Below are 20,891 nucleotides of genomic sequence, written 5' to 3'. Positions count from 1 at the left end.
AAATTAAATGCAGCAAAGTGTGTTTCTGTCTGCTGTAATCCTGCAGTTCTTCTACTCTACCTGGGTTTCTGTGTGCAGCCCACCATGTTTTTACATGTCAAGTTTACAAATATCTTGATTTAACAAATCAAACTTACTGCATTTTATTTCATTCTTGTGTGCAGTTGTGAGATGGAAAGGACAGACTACACAAAACTGGTATTAATATCTTACATTATTTAAAATGTCACCTGTATTATTAATAAACCAGACTATTTTGTTTTATTTTAATACATTACAAGGGCCCTGGCATAATCAAACTGGGGACATGTAAATGCTAACCACTAGGTTACCAGGAATCCTCGGTCCTTTTGAGTTTTAAGAATTAAATGAGATTTCCTTTACACCTTGTGATTAATCCCTCTGTAAGCTGCTCACAACTCCTTGCATATAACATTAAATAAGCTTAAATGTATTTGAGCAACCAAAAAAAAAAAAAAAAAAAAAAAAAAAAAAAAAAAAAAAGATGTGGTTGAATCACATTTATTTGGACGGATAATACATTTTCTGCTAGTTTCCTCATTGTTCTCATGGAAAATATAATTATTAATGTGCTTTTTTTTTTTTTTAATCATTTAGATAGGTGGACAGACAGCTTGACAATGTCAAGTTATTTCATATCATGAACTAGTATCAGAACAGACTCCATGTTTTATTAACTCCATGTCATTGTGTCCAAGTGTGCCTCACCTCCATGTGTAAGACAATCATCTGGTGGCGATACCCCTGCGGCTCTTTTAAATTATTTAAAGGCTGGGAGCAATCAGCACTTTTTTGTTTTTTATTCCAAGAATAACTGCAAATGTTTAAAAAGATGACTCCGGGGTACGGGTACAGATGTTTGAAGATATCAACTTCACAGGCAAAAAAAGTTGTACAACTATAGAGTAATGTGGACTTTGGAGACTGGGATGAGAAACTAACTAATAAAGCCACAAGGTCCTGCTTAAAATCTAGTTTGGGACTAGATATTATTACAAGCTATTCATGAATAATGAAAGGAAAACAATGATTAGTAAAACTGTAGGCTATAACTCACAGATCAACTCCTGCTCCAAATCTGATCCCTGCTCAGTGTAAAAGCAGATTTCCTTTTCCCCATGATGTGTCATCCTTGTCTTCTGTTTAATGATTGGGTACCACGTTCTTTTCTTGCTGAGATGAGAAATATAGAGAAATGTACATCTGAGTGGTAAATTGAGACAGCTAGCTAGACTATCTGTCCAATCTGAGTTTTCGCCGGCACGACAAAAACAACTTTTGAACGTTCCACCTAAACAAGTTCCTTCCTTCACAGCGGCTCAGTGCGGAGCTTAGTGCCGCCCATGACGATTGTGATTGGTTTAAAGAAACGCCAATAACCCAGAGCACGTTTCTCTCCCATCCCAGAATGCTATGTGGACTAGTCAGACTCTCCTCCACAGCGCTGTGCAGGAAGGTCTGGCAAAGTGAGACTACTCCGTGCCTGTTTTTAGGGCTGCCACCTCTTAGTCGATTAATCGGTCATTTTGGACTTAGTTGACTAAGATTTCTTTAGTCTATTAGTCATTTTTTATTATTATTATTTTTTAGTCTTATTCATGCTTAATGAGCACATTTATGGTAAACACAAGATTTAAAGTGGTGCTTTTGGAGGATTAATTGTGGAGAAACTCAGTTTTACAGATGGTTAATTAACTACATTTATATTGTTCTTTTCTAGTCTTAACCACCTCTCAAAGCGCACAGCTCTGTCAATTAAATCAACTAATCGATTAGTCGACAAAATCGTATCAGTGTTAGTCGACTAAGAATTTCTTTATTCGAGGACAGCCCTACCTGTTTTTTTCGCCCAGCAGTTTTCCTTGGATTTGGGTGGCACCTAAATCATGGTTGCAGCTGTCACTGTGGTCCTGCTCTGCGCCCTGCTACACCCTGCTACGCTCTCCAGGGCGTAGCAGGGCACTGCAGGGTGTGGAGCAGGACCACGACAACAGCTACGCCCTGCTACACCCTGTAATGCGCTGCAGTGCCCTGCTACGCCATGAACTACTACAACTACTATTTCTAATCACTAATAAGGACCAATGGTGGAATGTAACAAAGTATTTACTAAGTACTGTACTTAAGTACAATTTTGAGTATTTCCATTTTATGCTACGTTACAGTCGACTACATTTTGGAAGCCACTATTGCACTTTTTACTCCACTACATTTATTTGACAGCTTTAGTGACTTCGCATATTTAGCTAGATAACAAATACAAAATATGAATAAACTAATACATGATTCTTTGTTATTATAGGTTAAGCTATACAACAATATATCAATATTTCAAATTAGTTATATGTTGCAGTACTTAAACTTATTTGTTATCTTTTGTATATTTCATTCTTTGTAACTGCACTCTTTGAATTTTGTATTGCAACTGCTGCACAGCAATTTCCCCCAGGATAGTCTTATCTTATTTGTGTTTGGGGTTTGGAGAGTAATAGAGGGATCCGATCAGGCTCAGATACTTGTTTACCGACGGCAGCGGGACACTGTGTGTTGTTGGTGTGGTTCTTCGCTCCGCCTCTAACGGACTGATTGGTTCATCTTTCATGTCGTCGCCCCAGATCTCTCTCCCACTGGCCAATGCGCACAAAGCCCTTCCTGTACCCTCTCTCTACTGTACTCAGATACGTAGCGTGCCTTTGTGCACCATTACGACGCGACCCTAATGGCCTCGTTGCAACTCTAGAATTTAGTGCTAGTACGGGAACAGGACAGCCGTGTTCACACACACTGCTCGTTTCCACATGCGTCCGGGACTGAGAAGTATAGCGGCGGAGATGCTGAGCGGTGCTACCTGCAGGGCCAGGCCGAGGCTGGGCAGCCTCCTGCTGGATCCCCTCACCAAAACAGTGCCGCTGATGTCAAGCCCGGGAAGCCGCAGATTTCGGTCCACGTCCTCGATGCAGGGGTTTTCAGAGATGGCAAGAGAGCGGTCGAAGACTGTCACGTCCTTTTACAACCAGTCCGCAATCGACGTTTCCGCAGAAAAGGTAATGAAGTGACTTTTTTTTTGCCGATGCACCTTCCCGAACGGGGCAACGAGGGAGTAAGCTAGATGTAGCTTGATAGTAATGCTAGCTGTTAGCAAGGTTTGTGTTGCGTTCATTGACACTGAAAAGACAATCAAATACGTTTTTTCTCCTCCATGGATGACCGATCCGCTTCAAAGCTAACGTTAGCTGGCTAAATTAGCTACGTAAGTAGGCCTACTCGGGGAAAAAACTCGACTTCTCTCTCCAACTTGGAGAAACTGTCACCAATAAAACACCTGTGATTAATGTCTGCAGTTATTTATTTATTTTAAATAATGTAAATACAACGTAATGCTATATTAAATCAAAACACTAGTAACTACTTTTATATTTGTTTGCCAGATATTGCAATGTTAAGGGTAAACGAAAATACATATTGTTGAAAATTCAAAATGACCTAGCCAGTTACGTTAGTCCTAACCGCTATTGACCGATTTTCTCCACAGGACGTGAATGCAGCTCCATGATAAAATTATGTTTAGCTACTGACATTCTTTAATCTCGAACAAAGTGACTCCATCATGTTAAGATATATTGCCAGCTCACATTATTTGTTGTCACTGATGTTGACCGAGAAAAGCTGCCAATACAAAGCGGTCATTCGGTGTTACGTTAAAGCAATGGAGGTCAAGTTAAACTCAGTCAGTTCATTATACAAACAACTTATAATTGTATTTACGGAAACGTCAAACATGGATAGCTCTTTACCCACAAATGCATCTACAAAGTCCACAGCAACCTCCTTCCTCTTATTTGTTAAACATCTTTTCTTTCGTTTTTTCAAACCGTTATTTTCCAAAGAGTTCGTATGCCTGGCAAGAAAATGGATGCCTCAATAGTGTGTCATATGATTTCCAGCTGTCTGGTCATCTTTTTTTCACTAAGTGTGGAGCAAAACACACACACACACACTGCAAGTATTTCTTCACAGTTGAATGAGGAAGGAATTTGCAGCTGCATGTAATGTTCAAATCATACAATGCCCTACTCTAATGTTGTAAACTGAAATTGAAAAATGTGGTTGTATAAAATGCAAATGTAAGTGCATGTAGCCACTGATCTCAAAGACCACACACGTGGCTGATTGCGGTCAGCTGCAGTTTTTGTCTTGTGACTCTTTTCTCTTGAGCCACAATCAGGTTAGATTTCCCATGTGTACATTGTGTACCTTCCAGATCTGCGCAGAAGCACTTGAGACAACCTTTTCACATCGTCCTAGCCGCGTTAGTCTCGCATTGCCAGACCTTCCTTCACAGCAATGCAGAGGAGAGTCTGCCTAGTCCACGCAGCATTGCGGGATGGGAGAAAAAAGTACTCTGATTTATTGGCATTTCTTTAAACCAGTCACAATCATCTTGGGCGGAGCCACGGTGCTAGGGCTCTCCCAAACGATTATTTTTTAAACGATTAATCTAGCGATTATTTTTTCGATTTGTCGACCAATCTAACGATTAGCCTAACTTTTCAATTAGTGATTATTTTCCCATTGCTCAATTATTAACAATTTACACAAAACAAATTTCAATAAAGTTCAAATCTATTTATTAAACTTGTTTAACACTGCACTGTTCAAGTAAAATGAATTTGTAGTGCAACCTGAAGCCAGATATAGGCCATCAATCCAACCACAAAATACAGTCACTTTCAGGAGGAATACAAAAATAAAAACTTAAAGTAAACCGAGCAAGTGCAAAAAGAGTAGTGTATGAGAGATTAACCTCTATTTGACTACGCCGACGAATCGTCCCAGCCTACACGGTGCCTCTGCAAAATAGCCTCGGGAAGGAACTTGTTTTGGTGGAACGTGTGTTCGATCAAAGGATGTTTTAATCGTGCAACAAAAAAACTCAGATTGGACAGATAGTCTAGCTAGCTGTCTGGATTTACCCTGCAGAGATTTGAGGAGCAGTTAACCATAGTCCTCAGAAATCCACCGGAGTTTAAAATTACAACACAAAGAAAGCGGAAGGTAACGTACATCCGGCCGAAAAGAGGGACATCAGGTGGCATTTCGGCGGAACCGGAGCAATCCCAGAAGTGGAACGTCGTGGATATAGACTATAGCAGGGTAAACGCAGCTTCAGCTTTTACAATTAATAGCTGTTTGACTTAGGTGTTCCAGACTGCCAGGCCCTTATTTACACCTGGTATTAACTAGGGCTGGGCATCGGCAGTGATTTTCCAATTCAATTCCGAATGAAAAGGTCCTGATTCAGTAACATTTCCGATTCAATATCAATATCAATTAGGTTAAGGACATTTCAGTTACAATACCAATTTTGCTTGGATATAAAAGAGATTCTCAGACAACTTATCTGTAAATTGTACAGAGCAAGACGCAAACCTCAAATATTTTTCTAATGCACCAGGTTTATGTTTACATTAAGAAGTGACCCCCCAAAAAAGAGGGTCAATTCACCACCTCAACAGGTAAACAAGCATATATGAAAGATCAATTTTGGGATTTTTTAATTGATATCAGGTCACTCAAACAAATAATTTTTTCACCCAGCCCTAGTATTAACATGAGATCTGATCCCAATGTGAGCCTAACTACCTCCAGATGTGATCTGGCTGATCCAATCATAATTGCCATCTGCTGTTTTTTTACACCTTTCCTTGACATCCATGTTTTCTTATCCAAACAGATTGCATGTTAGTGCACGGTGTAAACAGGGTTTTAGCAGGCATTGACAATACCAATGCTGAGCTTACCTAAATAAAACCTTGATGTTATTGGCTGCAGCTATATTATCAAGGCTGTCTTTACAAGCAGGTTTAATATGTGTCAACAGCTACATATTCTTAACACTTAGTACAGTTGATTTTCAAGACTTTTTACACTAGCGTGCCTATCATGTTGATGTGACCATGTGCTACTTTGGGATCATGTTGCACATCATTGTCCTGTAGGTGTAAAGTTGTCCATTGAATTGGTAATCCAGTCCTTATCCGCTTACTGATTGGAGACACATAACAGGTTTCTCCCCCATAATACATGATGAGCATTAGTGACTTTCTGTGGCTGAGCCTGGTCGACTCCCTGCACACAAAAATATATATTTTATACATTTAAATGCATTTAAATTAGTACCTTACTGAGTTAATCTGCAATCTGCTAAGGTATCGGCCGAAACAACCCAGTACCGAGTTGTGTCAAAACTTCTCCAGTCAAACCATACCTGCTTTCGATCCTTTTTGCACCCTGATATAGAAAAAAAATCTATTTGTTTGCTCGCAGCCAATCGCTGCAAGCGATCTTCGGTTAAATGCAATGGGTGATTGGCCCACTATCATGACACCTGCTGCTTCCATTCACATTCACATGATGGGTATAGAATGAAGTAGGGAAAAAAGCATCAAATGAAGTGCTCTCTGGGTATCGGTATCCCTTTGCTGGTATTGGTACAGGTATTGTAAATTTTTTTTATTTAAATCATACCCAGCCCTGCTCTTAACACGTGATAGTCTCTCCAATAGCAAAATAGACACGTTTTTCATGACGTGTGACGTGACCTGCGACTGTAAATGTGTATGTGATCGTACGTGTTAATGTCTCCCCAGGCCTCAGTGCGACTGACCTTAGCAACCCTGCTGTATTCTGGAAAGTCTCCCGATGGACACCACGTCTTGGTAAATATTTCAGCCACATTGAGAGAACTGCCAAGTGTACCTTTTTAATGAGAAGCTCTTTGATCTCTGTGACTTTTTACTCACTTGCTTTTCTCTATCATCTGTGTGTGCATGTGATCTCAGAGCAGTGCCAAGTACCTACACAAAGAGCTGCCTGTACGAATCTCCCATCGCATCAAGGGCTTCCGCAGTTTGCCTTTCATCATTGGCTGCAACCCCACCATTCTGCAAGTGGTAAGAACACAATTCTCAAGACACACTGCTCCTGGCTACAGTGTTGGAGCTGTACATGAAGCAAGGGAGTGTCAGCCATGCAGCAGATTCTATAATAAGAAAGCGACAACTGGGCCACATCACAGGAGTGTCATGGATGAACTTTGAATGAAAGGAAGGAAATTCTTAAGGTGTAGATAGGTAATAGTCTGTCCCCAGCTTCGAACGACACAGGAGCTAATTTTACTTTTATGAGTAACCTGAATTATACAAACCCCTATTTAGTGGCTCACTGATGAAATATTGCAATATTTATATATTTGCAGTTTTCCTGGCGTAACATTTTGCCAGGAAAAAATGCTGTGTACAGTTTTTTTCTTTTTTTCTGGTGTGTATATACACACACAAATTGAACTTTGCACACAATTCTGAAAACGTGAAGCTGAGCTCATGTATCAACAACATCACAAAAATCAATCAAGTCAATCAATCAAGTTAAATGTTGCTAATTTTCGTTCCATCAGAAATCACATGTCTACAGAGGCTGCCAAAATGTTCTTACATTCTATGATTTTCACCCATCTGACTTATTGTTTGACAAGCTGGTCCCAGGCCAACAATAGCACACTGAAACCAATTGAATCACTATACAAACAGGCCATAAAAACTTTAGATAAAAAAACTAAGCATTTCCATCACTGCTTAATTTTGAAGAAATACCAGCTTTTAAGCTGGGAAGACCTAATGAAATATGTAAACGTAGGTTTGGTATATAAAGTCACTCATAACCTAGCTCCACCGCCACTTGTTGTCTATATCAACAGAAGATCAGATACTGTTCGAGTCACAGGAGGATCCTCAAGAGGAGACTGTATTATTCCGATGCGGAAAAGTTCTCTTAGTCAGTCAGCCTGGTCCATAAGAGGGTCAAGAGAGTGGAATTCAATCCCAAACCACATCAGACAGTTAAACACATATACGTCTTTTGCTGAGCAGCTAAAACACTGGATGGTCAGTGTGTGTGTGTGTGTGTGTATATATATATATATATATATATATATATATATATATATATATATATATATATATATATATATATATATATATATATATATATATATATATATATATATATATATTTGCTTTTGTTGTTGTTTTTGTATTTTTTTTAACATCGAAGGCAGGGGACTACAGATGAAAAATTCTGGCTTTTTTTAACCCATGGGAAATCATGTGTTTTATTAATTTGCGCTGTGCCCTTTCATAAATTAACTAAACTCAAACCTAAACTCAAACATGACTCCAGATCATAGAAATAGAATGAGATTAATTTTATTCCTATGCTCCAGGCTGCTAAATTCCCCACACAGTTCCATTGTTTTCACTCAAATATAACCAGGACTGACATCTTAGGCTGGGTTGCACCAACAAGGATTAATTTAATCTAAGATTAGTTTGAATCAAAGTTTAGCAAAACTAGGTTTAAACCAAGTAAATCCAGGTTAAAAATTAAGCATACCTGTGTTGCACAAATCAAAACAAATTATATTTAAGTGAAACAAGGTAACTGATGTAAACCAAAATTAAATAGTTTATTGGGCTGCTGGGACCTAGTAAGTAGGCTACAAAAGAGGGTAAACCATACATTTTGGTCTCTATTCCTCAACAAAACATTACATTGTTTGCTAGTTAGTTAAGAAGTGAGTTAATTAGCCTGTAGCTATTCCACAAAAAACATTACATTGTTTGCTAGCTAGCTAAAAAGTCAGTTTTATGTTATGTGCCTTGTACTGTTTTTGTCTGTAAAATGTACAAACATTTCAATAAATACATGGTTTGAAAAAAAAAAAAGTCAGTTAATTAGCCTGTAGCTTTTCCTCAACAAAACATTACATTGTTTGCTAGCTAGTTAAAAAGTAAGTTAATTAGCCTGTAGCTAAGTAGAAATTTCTGGGGGTCGTCTCCTATTGTATGAACCAGTGATACGTACTACACTTGTTCTGTTAAATGCTCTTCTGCCCGTGACAATTTCCAAACACTTCCTACTTCTAAAACTTTTCATAGGGACTGGTTTCTTCAGGAGAAGGTCATTCCAGTGACAACTGTCCACAGTGACGTTTTGAATATCCAGAGCAACCAGGGCACAGTTCGTGGAAAGGCACATTGTAGTTGAGTTTTTCAAATGCCACTTGGGACAAACTAAATTCCTTTAAACCCCCTTGTATGAATGTGGTGGCATAAGCCACACACAGAGATTTCTCAGAACCTCAGCCAATAAAATCCCCAAAACTATCTGCATGGCTGGGGGCGCCTGGGTAGTTTACCTGGTAGAGCAGGCGCCCATATATAGAGGTTTACTCCTAGATGCTGTGGCCCAGAGTTCAACTCCAACCTGCGGCCCTTTGCTGCATGTCATTCCCCCCCTCCCTCCCCTTTTCATGTATTCAGCTGTCCTCTATAAATAAAGGCCCAAAAAAATTATCTTAAAAGAAACTATTTGCACACAGATTCACAAACAATGAAATGAGTCTGGATGTATCAACTTGATCATTCATCAGTTATCTGTAACTACTTATCCTATTCATGGTCGCGGAAACACTTATCATGTTTCTTTTATTTTGAGTGGGAGTTTGTGGTTTGTCTCCAGGGTGGGAACATTGTTTTTCCCAGCAGTACGATTGACCAACTCTTCATGTCTTGCTGATGAACTTTCACCTAGATTCCTTCCTTTCTGGAGCTCGTCTGTGCAGATTACATAAAGCGTCGCTCCTTTTATAACACCACCAGTTGTAATGTAGGTCGGGGGCTTTACTTGCTCTATCAGCTTTTCTATCAAAAAGAAAACAATACTTGAAGCTGATTTTTGAGTTTCAACAGATACACATCCAGATTATGAATTAAAGTTTAATGTTTCCTGGGGAGGAGTTGTTCAACTTTGTTTGGACGCATCCTGAAATGTTCTGTAATATTAGCCACGTGTGACTTGTCAGTGGTGCGGGGCCCAGTCAGGGGGCCGGTGATGTGATGCTTAATGGTTGGATGGACAATCACAGAAAATCTGTCTAACTAAAGCCTCTCCTGTGCTTTCTTGCAGCATGAACTGTACATCAGAGCCTACCACATGCTCAGTGACTTTCCCTCGGTGAGTGAGACACACACACACACACACACACACACACACACACACACACACACACACACACACACAAACCGGAAACCCACACACAGGGTCATGACTTCATTTCTCAGGGAGCGGTTTTACTCATGATCATAAACGGGAAGTGTGAACATTTGTTGTCAAGACTTTTGATCTGCCTGCATGTAGCAGTCCCAGGATTGGTCGATCTGTTCAGCACTTAGCCAATCCGTGTGTTGCCCTGACTCCTATTTCCATGTTCCAAAGTTTTTTTTTTTTTCTCCCATTATTCAGGTTTTACAGGTAAGAATAAACCGCAAAAAGATGCAAACCCTCATGTTTCACAAACACCTTTCTTTGTTTTTTATTTTTTACAAAATGCGTCTATTCCCAGTTGCACTCAGAAGATTGTTGTGCCTTTTTAAGTTCTCTGGGCACTAAATTGATATCTAAAATAACGATATAAAAATTTTAAATGAAATTTTTCTATATGGTTGCTATCGCAAATGTCGGAAAAACTAGTGGCCGAACTGCATTATGGAAATATTTACGTCATTTGCATGACGTTTTACACTCTGATCCTTGCACGTTGTGTTCATTTTGCACTAAAGTTCTTAATAAAATGAGAAAATACTTTTCATTAATTTAATTCAGTTGTTTTACCATTTCATATAGACTTAATTAATTTTTTTTTTTATATATATATACCAAAAATAATGGCAGATATCCATTGCGTTTTCCCTCTAATCATTCTGCAGCAACGCACTGCCGTGAATCCACGAACGAGGCAAGTGTCTGGTTAGTTCACGTTTGTAACAGCACGACAGTCGAGTGTGTTATCTAAACTGCAGTTAAAGTGAAGATAACATTGTCGTTGAAAAGTAGTGGATAAATATAATAAGTGCCTTCACTTGAGAGCAGAATTTGGTGTGGTGGTAGCACCCCTCCAGACCCATCCGCCAGGCTGAAGCAGTCAACCTAGGGGAACCGCTGTATATCGCCCAGCCCAAGTTCAGGATGGATTGAGTTTCTGTAAACATGCACAGTGTGGAATGTAAGCCAGGCTTCTTCAGTTATTTCTTGGTTGACCGTGACAGTAAAACGCCTAAGCCTCGGCTCTGTATTTAACTCTTTTCCCATTTGTTGAGCTCTTGGAAGATGTGATAAGTTTGTTCATTTGGTTCTGTGTTAGTAGAGTTCAAACTGTAGAGAGCACCAGACCTGCTGAGCACGTTTTCTGTTCTGCACTGTAGACACGTTTGTTCCTACATTTAGATTTATTAGTCTGATCTGAAATGTTGCCCTACCGCTTTCTATGCTAGCTAAAAAAGCATCTTGCATACATGTAAAGGTATGCACCAACATGCTGTATGTAGTTTAACTTTTCTGATGTTGATGAACAGAAAAAAGGGCTCTTATGACACCAGCAGGAGTTGACTATAATAGTTCTGAACTGTTATGTGGGTTAAGAAATAGATATTTGATTATCGGAGAACATAAGATCTTTTATCTTTTACTGGGTGCTATAGCCAATAAACTAAAAAAAGGCTGAAACCACATTAAAAAGGGGGTGGAGTTACCTATACTGTAATAGGTAAATTATAATGTATTAAGAATGTACATAATGCATATTTCCACAGCACTAATAAAAAAAGAAATAATGTTTTCATTCGCTCATTAATTCAAGTAGCGTCTACTTTGCAGTTGTTGTTTTTTTAATCATTTTGAAGCTACTGTCAGTGGAATCACACTTTCTGCAGGCTTTTCACATTAAAAAGTTTCATTGATGGTTTGAGTAAAAACTTAAATATTTCTGTTTTCTGGGGGGGGAAAAAGAGACAAAGTGAACCTGCACGATTCGGGGAAAAATATGAATCACGATTTTTTTAGCTTAGAATTAATATCACGATTCTCTGCCACGATTTTTTTCTCACGAAGTATGTTTATTTAACAATACAAATTGGCAGTGCCAAACACAGATTTTTTTTTTTTTTTTTTTTGGCACGTATAGCACATTGTGCATCACCACAAGCCTGTAAACACAGAGGCTTCAATGAATAAAGAAGATAAAGTACATACTGGTCATTTAAGTACAGTAGGCTACCAAATAAATACTACATACACTAAATATGGCCCTGATACAGGCTCTATCTGAACTCCTTAAACATGTCTTTACATAATTAAAAAATGTCCATGTCAAATGCTTTCAATAAATTAATTGAAGGAGAAAATCTTTTTTTTTTAAGTCATTTAAAAATAAAATCGCGAACAGGGGTGGATCGAGATTACGATTTTATAACGATTTATCATGCAGGCCTACGCTCTGTATGCTGAATTTGACAACAGGTAAACATGGAGGAAGTGTTGCATTAACATCAAATTTAAACGGGAACAAAAAAAACCTTAATAAAACATAAAATATACTTAAAAGTATATAAAAGGCCTGTCTTAGTAGAGCTTTATAATGACGTCCCATTTTAAAGAGTAGATTTGAAGTGTCCCTTTCTGTTTACAGATCAAGGATCAGGACGAGGAGGCACAGTTCTGTAAACTGGTGCAGCAGCTGCTGGACGACCACAAAGATGTGGTCACCATGCTGGCCCAGGGCTTCAGAGAGTGTCGCCGACACATCCAGGTAACCAATACACCTCCAAAACTCCAGGATCGACCCCATGTTGGAAAGGATTCCCCACAAATGACTTTGTAATGATAGCCTGTGTAGAGTATTTAATTGAGAACATTTCTATACGTTCATCAGCGTAATTTAAGGGTCCTTCAGCTGTTGGAACGATTCTGTTAAGGTTCTAAATTCATGTCTTAAAGGGGTGATAGACTGGTTATATAGGGTATTTCACACTGTTCCTTAAGGTCTCCTAATGGGTTATGTAACATTGGTTGGGCTGGAAATGGCCCAGGTGCTATTCTATGGTTCTGTGAATATGGCCCTATTTGGGACGACAGCTTTTCTTCCAAATATGGTATGCTCATGAATATTTAGATGAGCTGCGCGCTGATTGTTTGAGTGAAGCACATACACATACACTGGAGATGAGACAGCAGGTCTCATATTTGAGACAGTGCAAAGTTATACATTATTTGTCTGCTATTTCATTACTAAATTCACTTCGGAGACTTTTTTTACACAAGAAATCAACTATGTAAAGCTCAAATGTGGGCCGTTTTACGAAAATTGATGGCTAATTGCAAATTTGGTATGACGTGTCGGACTTTGCTCTGACGAGACAGACAGACAGCACTACAGACACAGACAGACAGACACAGAGCTGCACGCACACATACACACACACACACACACACACACACACACACACACACACACACACACACACACACACACACACACACACACACACACACAGACACACTGTCTGTTACCAACTGTTACCAAAAGTACAGACATGCCCGGGCGTGGCTAAAACAGCCGAGACAAAATGTTTCGACACTTTCATTATAACTAGTGTTGTTGTAACGTTACCCTTGGGACATAAAAAACCTCCACCAAAGAATCACAACTCACCCTGTAGCTAGTCAGCGCAGGGAAATTTAGCGGACAGTGAATCCCTGCAAGCACGTCCTCTGCAGCGCTACGTTAGATCCACCACTCGCTCTATTGTCCGATATACTGGTGCTGAACACTTTTCTCTGGGCCAGTATTCCGTTTTACAGCCTGGAACACTGCATTTACGACCGTGGTTCATTTTCAATATCCTTGGAAAAACTTCCAAACTTTCTTCTTTTCTAAAGTACACAGCGCAGCTCGTGTGTGAGATCCTGACAGAGCTCCAGCTCATATAGCGGGTCTGTGAAGGGGGAGAGGCCGACCGGGAAGGTATCAAACCCGGCCGGCAGTCGCCGCCTGTCACGGCAGATTGTGGAGCTCCTGAAGTCCGACACAGTCATACAGAATTTGCAATTAGCCATCAATTTTAGTAAAACGGCCCATATTTGAGCTCTACATAGTTGATTTCTTGCATAAAAAAGTCTCAGAAGTGAATCTAGTAATGAAATGGCAGACAAACAATGTATAAAATTTCTGAGATCTGCGTGACCTATTCAGAAGACTAACTGACCTCCGATCAGTCAGTGGCCTACGTACATTTTGGGGCGTTACAAAGATAGAAGGTAGAGCCAAATAAGGACGAGTTGAGGAGTTGACATCAACTTTTAGCTTGGTTGAGATTTGACCGTTTTCAGCAGCAGTTTCAAATTGTTTTTGCATAGGAAAGAGTTGTCAATGGGACTTTGAGGTTCTATGTATGTCCTATTTTACCCACCGAACTGTCGTAATTCAACTATGACAAGGTAAACTCGGTTTTGCATTCTATCACCCACAAGAAGCTAAAGGTTTCTTGAATCTGTCATTTTTTGCTGAGCTGTTTTTTCCTACTATTGCAGGATGAGGCAATCATCCGCAGCTTCCTGGATACAACACTGTGCTCTCGTCTGGGAATCCGAATGTTGGCCACGCACCACCTCGCCCTTCACGAGGACAATGTACATCTGAGTGTTTCTGGGATTCAAACTTAGTTTAAACATTTGTCCTTTGTTGTTTCCCTGGAGCAGGATATGTGGTTAGCCTAGAGTTAGGCTGGTTGGTTGTCCAAGTTATTCTACGTCACATTTCCCAGTAACGTCTGACTTTCCCATTTTGTATGTAGCTCTCAGCCCAAAGCCCATTAGTTCCTACTGAAGACATGGATCTTTTAAAAAGCTCCGTCATTTCCTAAAACAACTGGTCATTGTAGTTTTTAGCAAACATTACTTAAACAAGAGGATACAGTGCATTTGTTGGGGAATATTTTTAACTGTTGGGAAGCAAGTTTTTGCAGTTGAAATGGTATTTTTTGTCGCATCAAGTGAATTAGTTAAGGAGCTGGATCTAGGAGAAAAAAATCCCACACAACTACAGCGGTGGATTTTGAGTGCTCTATAAATTAAGATTATCACTATTATTATTATCATTATTATTATTATTATTATTATTATTATTACAGATTGAGAAAAACTATAGTCAATTATTTAAAAAAATATATATACGGTTTCTTTGATTTGAGTGAAAAGTTAATGTTTCTGTTCTTGTTTCAGCCTGATTTTGTTGGGATGATATGCAGACGTCTCTCCCCAAAAAAGATCGTCGAGAAGTGGGTGGACTTTGCCAGGTAAGTGTTTATTTATCCCCTTTAGATGACTTTCCCCTTCTCAATGAGCACTTTGTTGACTGAGTCAAAGTTCAGCTGATAAACTCAAAAACAAACGCGTTTCAGCGCCTGGAGCTGTGAATGAGATATGAGCTATCGTCCTTGTTTACCTTCTGTAATCTTATCAAAATGACCTTTTTAGAGTCTGTGATTTTTACAGACTTTACAGAAAGTTCTCACACTTTGTGGACTAATAATCAGCTTGGAAAGGATCAATGTGTAATGATTTAACGCAAAAGCATAAATTGTCCTTTAGTATGAGTTGTAATAGCTTTGCTGACCCCTTAAGTTTTTATCTAGCACCATCATCCAGTCAAAATCTGTACTATATTTTGGTTTATGACCAAATACCTGCAAAACTAATGACATTCCCTTCAGCCTCAGCTTTACTTTGCGTTTAGTGCTAATTATCAAATGCTAGCCTGCTAACACACTAAACTGGGATGGTGACCATGGTAAACATTAACAGTTCCTCCGGTCCACCAGGCGCCTGTGTGAGCACCAGTACGGTAACTCGCCCAGAGTGAGGATCAATGGACACGTAGCAGCTCGCTTCCCCTTCATCCCTCTGCCTCTGGATTACATCCTGCCCGAGCTCCTCAAGAATGCCATGAGGTAACCTCACCACTCATACATATACTGCACATGTCGGTGTTGATCCATCTCCTGGTGTTGAAAGACCTTGATATCTAGCGATGGAAATCACAGCGTAGCATTTTCTTTTTCTCAAGTTTGGATGGAATGATACAGTCAGTTCTCTGTACAACCTACAATTACATTACATTCCTCAGTCACACAACAGAAGAGAGAGGTGACTGTTTCGGCGGCCACAGGAGAGAAATACATTGCGTGCTCGCTGGACAATACTGGCGACTCTTTTATTTTACAGAAAGTCGCCAGATTTGTCGCTAGTTGCTTTTGTGAAAAAAAAGTCGCTAAGTTGGCAACACCGCCCACACACACTGGTTCGACGCGCACACGAGTATAAACATCAGACCACTTTACGTAGGCTACGGTGAAAGCTCCAAACTTCCTGTCGAAAGCATACTGTTTGTGTTTAATCCAGGGTCTGACTTTTAATTTTTTTTTTTTTTAAACTGAAGGCATTTAATTGTCAAAATATTATTAATAAATATTCAAATATTAATAAACAAACTAACTTCGAATATGATTTTTGGGCAAAAGTCAAAGCCCTATTGCACACTGACCATTTACTCCCCATGACATCTGTTTATTTGTCTCCTCAGGGCCACCATGGAAAGCCATCTGGACACCCCATACAATGTGCCTGATGTGGTCGTCACCATTGCCAATAACGACATTGATTTTGTCATCAGGTGAGCGGCTATGTCTGTACAATTGCTACTTGTTTAAAAGAAAAATACTTATTTATAAAGCAATATTCAAGTTCCATAGGGGTGTTTGTCTGGAGAGGCCTTTCAGGTGTTGCTATCAAAGGATAAGATCCAACACTTAACTATAAATCTAATCCTACGGCGTGGCTGCCATTAACTCCTTGCCTTAAGTATGAAAATACAAGTCTTAGCTGGTGTTTTAAGAAAGCTGGAGGGTTTTCATTTAAGCCAAAGAAAAGGACACTAGTCGACTGCTGTGTTGCTCAAAGCATCCAAAGATAACTTTTTTATTTTTTATTTTTATCTTTAAGGATTTCCGACCGTGGCGGCGGCATTCCTCACAATATTATAGACAAGGTGATGGACTACCACTTTAGCACGGCTGAGGAGAGTGCACAGGATCCCCGCATGAGCAACTTGTTCAACAACATTACCAACAGTGGAAACCAGTCCAACCCTATGCATGGGTGAGAATTTAAAAGTGCACAATGTACTTGTTTAGTTTTTACAAATGTAGAGGAAATGGCACTTAGAGAGATATTTTGTTGATTTTAAATCCAGCTCTGTGTCATGCCAGTGTGGGCAGTGTGTTTAGATAAATAGTGTGTTCCCACACAAAGATGACACAGAGCTAGATTGAAATCAGCCAAGTATCCCTTTGACCTGGCTTGTGTAATCATTGAAATGAGGTGGGTTTTTTTTAGATTTTGCCTAAGTCTACACTAACAAAAAAGGTACCACGCATTCTGGCATTGACAGTTGATTTCTAAAAGTCTGTGTCTTTGTCTTCTGCAGGTTTGGTTTTGGCTTGCCCACGTCCAGGGCCTACGCTGAGTACCTGGGCGGTTCTCTGTCCGTACAGTCTATGCAGGGCATCGGCACTGATGTCTACCTTCGTCTGCGCCACATTGACGGCAAAGGAGAGAGCTTCCGAGTGTAAAGCTTCGGTCATCCTCGTAGATCCCAACCTAGGGAATCAGGCCATGCAGCAGTGCAGAGCGTTTCCTACCAGCTACGGCTGGAATGGACTACAGGACTTTGGTCCACAAAGTGATAGCCTACACACAGTATGTTGTCAGAAAGCTCCCAAATTCACCAACCCACTACTTGTTTTTTGTTTTGTTTTTGCCTTTCTGATTATAAGCTATGTTAGCTCTGAAGTCGATGATTATAGTTGTTAGTGTTTTGTACCCTGTGGCATGTCGTCTTGAAGTTTTAACAGGAGTATGAATTTTTTAATGTTTAGGTTATCGGGACAAACTGTGCATGATAGTGGACATTGACGTTAATGTGGAAGGAACGAAAGAAAGCTTCAGTTTTAAAGAAGTTCACTTTGAAGTTTCATAGTCTCAAAATAAGATCAGACAGTTTGATGATTCAATGTTTCAAATACAACGTCTGAGATACTCCAGCAATCCTGTCAAAATCTCCTCAAAGTGCCCAAAGCTGCTTGCATGTTTCACAATGATCCATGTAGTCTGAATAACGGGATCCCTCCGCTACGTTATCGGCTGTTTGTATCTAAATCTAAGGTCTACGAGGGAAAACCGCAGTACACAAGTATAACTTAAGTGCTAAAGCATGTGCTGTAAAACCTCAATTCTTGACAAACCATAGTGATATTCTAAAAAACCATCTCTTGAATTCAGCTCAGAAAAAAAAAAACTTCCGAAACACCAAAAGCTCATCTAACATCTTTGTTCAGCAGTATTTTTGTGGAGCCTTCAGGCAGAGAAGCCAACCGAGTTGTTCAGTTGCCTTACTGTGTGACGCTAGTCCTTCAACCGCATGCCGACTTTTCTTGTCTTGATTTTGTTGCCTTTATCGGTTCACACAGATGTACCATGTCAGTCAGCTTCAGTAGTTTGATGTCAGATGTTGTTGGTCTTTGCACAATGAATAGAATTATTATTATTTTTTTTTTAGAAACTGTCTGCACTGTTAACTATGGACGTTCAGATCGGCTAAGCTTGCTAGACTTTTTTTTTTTTTTTTTTCTTTTTTTTTAAGTCCATTTTCTCCAGAGCACAACTTGATTATGTCTTGAGACGACAAATGTACATACAATGTAATTTTTTATTTTTATTTACATTTTTTGTATTTTGAGTTTTTTTGGAGCTAATTTAGAAATTCCCCCAGTTCCCCAACGACTTGTCACTGCTAAAGGTCTCGGGATGCTTCAAAAATAACAATGTCGTCCGACCACTTTGAAAGAAAAGTGTGTTAATACCTGTTACGTATGGCCACAAACCTGCCATGATCCCCTTATGGCTGCATCCCTTATCACTTTTGTGATCCTATAAGCATATAGAGTCACTAGTGCAACAACGAGGATGCAATCCTTCACAGACGCACAAACGCAACCATCTTGTTTTTTGCTTTTTAAGCCCGTCATTTTAATCAGAATTACTAAATAAAAAGGTTATCTCTTGTTATCAAACTTTTTTTTCTTCTTATGTCACCTGAACTATCTCATCATCTATCCAAAATCTGTCCAAGGTGGTTACAGTCATTCCTCTCAGCCTGAAAACTTACAAATGAGTACCACAAAAATAATCAGTTAAAATAATAAAACAAAATAATCAAGTTGTGATCTGAAAATAATGAACCTAATGTGTCTAACAAACCCTGGCCTTTCTGAGTCTCCAGTTAGTTATATAATACAGTACAGAGAATAACCAAGAAGCCAAGTCCTGACGTTTAGAAATTTGCCCAAATGATTAACCAACTCAAGCACTCCTCCTTGTTGTTGAACATTCCCCAGTGGGCACCAGTTGTGAAGCAACACATCAACCTGAATTTACACTTTGTATCTGTTGGGAGCATTTGTTATTATATTAGCTTATACTGTTTTTGTTCTTTTTCATCAGAAAGGAAATTGTGAATCTTGAGCTAGATGATAAATCTATGAACTTTGGAAACCATAAGAAGTTAGGATTCAAAGCAGTTTATTTCTTTACACAGCTTTTGATTTTGGATTGATTTGAGCTTTAGAATCATATACACTGTAACCTACCTAATGGAGAAAATGGCACTGTTTTTTTTGTCTTTGAAAATCTATCAAAAGTATAAGATTCAGAACTTCTTAACCTTACAATTTCAGCTACTGGCTCACTTGAATTTGCCCTCACAAACAAAATGCAAAATTAGTTTACATATACTTGTTCCTCGAAGCTTGTGAGACATTATGAAAACATAAGTGAACCAGTTATTTCAGTCGTAAGATATATTAAATCTGCAAAAATTTAATTTGTGAAAGGCTTGTATTTATTTTGACATTGTATGAAACAAAAATAGCCCCGTATAGTTCCCAGTTCCAGAGTGACCGAGAATGGCCTGTGTTATCTGTACTTGTGTTCTTGCTGCGGCCGTGTATATGCATTAATGTGTTTATTGTGGCATTGAAGGTTTTGAAGATGTAGTAAATATGTACTGTATGCATGTAAAACAAAGGGGGAGTTAACACCACATAGCTGCCAGACGCTGTAAACAATGTTTAAAGGGTTGTGTCCATTTTGAGATACATTAAAAGGAAACCATCATTATCATTCTGAGATTTATTCCAAAAATGGTGAAATGTTGAAAGTTGCTTGAAAATTGTGGATCTGGCTGCCAGGCTGTAGAATGTAATGTGTACTGTCTGCCCTCTGCTGGCTCATAAAGAGAAATGCATTATTTTAGTTTTTGAAGGGGAACAAGATGTACAACGTATACGGTCATTTCTATTTTCCATGTGTCTGATTTTGTAATTTTTGCAGATCAAAATGAGAATAAACAAACAAAAGAAATCATTTCAACATCCTCTCCAGTACAAAGCCAGATATTGGAGTCATGTTACTGACTATGTGCTGCCATGGAGTGTTTTGTCTCCTAGACTGAATTTAGTTTTCTTTTGTGTTCAGGACTCTTTAGACATTAAATTTTACTTGGTTGGAAATGAGCTCTTCATTTGGTCTTATTTTTTTTTTTATTTTTTACTCATTTGTGATCAATCTGTTGAATTTTCAGTTTGAAAAAAATATGAAAACAGTTTCATGAAAAGGTCATAGTATAGTTTGTCATAAAAATAAAAATTATAGTATGTATGTCAAAAAACTCATAAAGAGTCATAGTATAGTATGTCAAAAAAAGTAATGGTATGGTATATTGAAAAATAAAAAGTTCAAGTGTTCATGGCATGATTATGTTGAAAAAAAATCATAAAAAGCATAGTATGTACTGTATGTTT

General features: G+C 38.9%; 2 protein-coding genes across 5 annotated transcripts in view; both read left to right on the top strand.

Moving 5' to 3' along the window:
• lrwd1 (leucine-rich repeats and WD repeat domain containing 1) overlaps positions 1-146 on the top strand; it is a 19,633-nt gene extending 19,487 nt beyond the window's left edge. For all 4 annotated transcript variants that reach the window (XM_028596081.1, XM_028596082.1, XM_028596083.1 and 1 more), the window contains exon 16: positions 1-146. This exon is cut by the window's left edge and continues 1,043 nt beyond it. The gene's annotated coding sequence lies outside the window, so the exon portion shown is untranslated.
• A 2,514-nt stretch (positions 147-2,660) lies between these two features.
• Positions 2,661-20,603, top strand: bckdk (branched chain ketoacid dehydrogenase kinase). The gene is made up of 11 exons (XM_028595858.1): positions 2,661-3,065; positions 6,672-6,740; positions 6,864-6,974; positions 10,048-10,095; positions 12,605-12,724; positions 14,506-14,604; positions 15,196-15,269; positions 15,795-15,923; positions 16,556-16,645; positions 16,975-17,130; positions 17,459-20,603. Exons 1-11 carry the CDS (start codon positions 2,820-2,822, stop codon positions 17,601-17,603), a joined length of 1,287 nt encoding a protein of 428 aa, XP_028451659.1. The 5' UTR covers positions 2,661-2,819; the 3' UTR covers positions 17,604-20,603.
• Positions 20,604-20,891: the final 288 nt, after the last annotated feature.

This window comes from Perca flavescens, chromosome 13 (genome assembly GCF_004354835.1).
Source record: "Perca flavescens isolate YP-PL-M2 chromosome 13, PFLA_1.0, whole genome shotgun sequence".
NCBI classification, from domain to species: Eukaryota; Metazoa; Chordata; class Actinopteri; order Perciformes; family Percidae; genus Perca; species Perca flavescens.
This window is presented reverse-complemented; position numbering and strand designations above follow the sequence as displayed.

What these genes read in the sequence shown, in the direction of transcription:
- bckdk (XM_028595858.1), top strand. Translation starts at nt 2,820, where the DNA reads ATGCGTCCGGGACTGAGAAGTATAGCGGCGGAGATGCTGAGCGGTGCT. An exon ending in ACCCCACCATTCTGCAAGTG is followed by an intron (nt 6,975 to 10,047) that starts GTAAGAACACAA and finishes GCTTTCTTGCAG; the next exon opens with CATGAACTGTACATCAGAGC. An exon ending in AGTGTCGCCGACACATCCAG is followed by an intron (nt 12,725 to 14,505) that starts GTAACCAATACA and finishes CTACTATTGCAG; the next exon opens with GATGAGGCAATCATCCGCAG.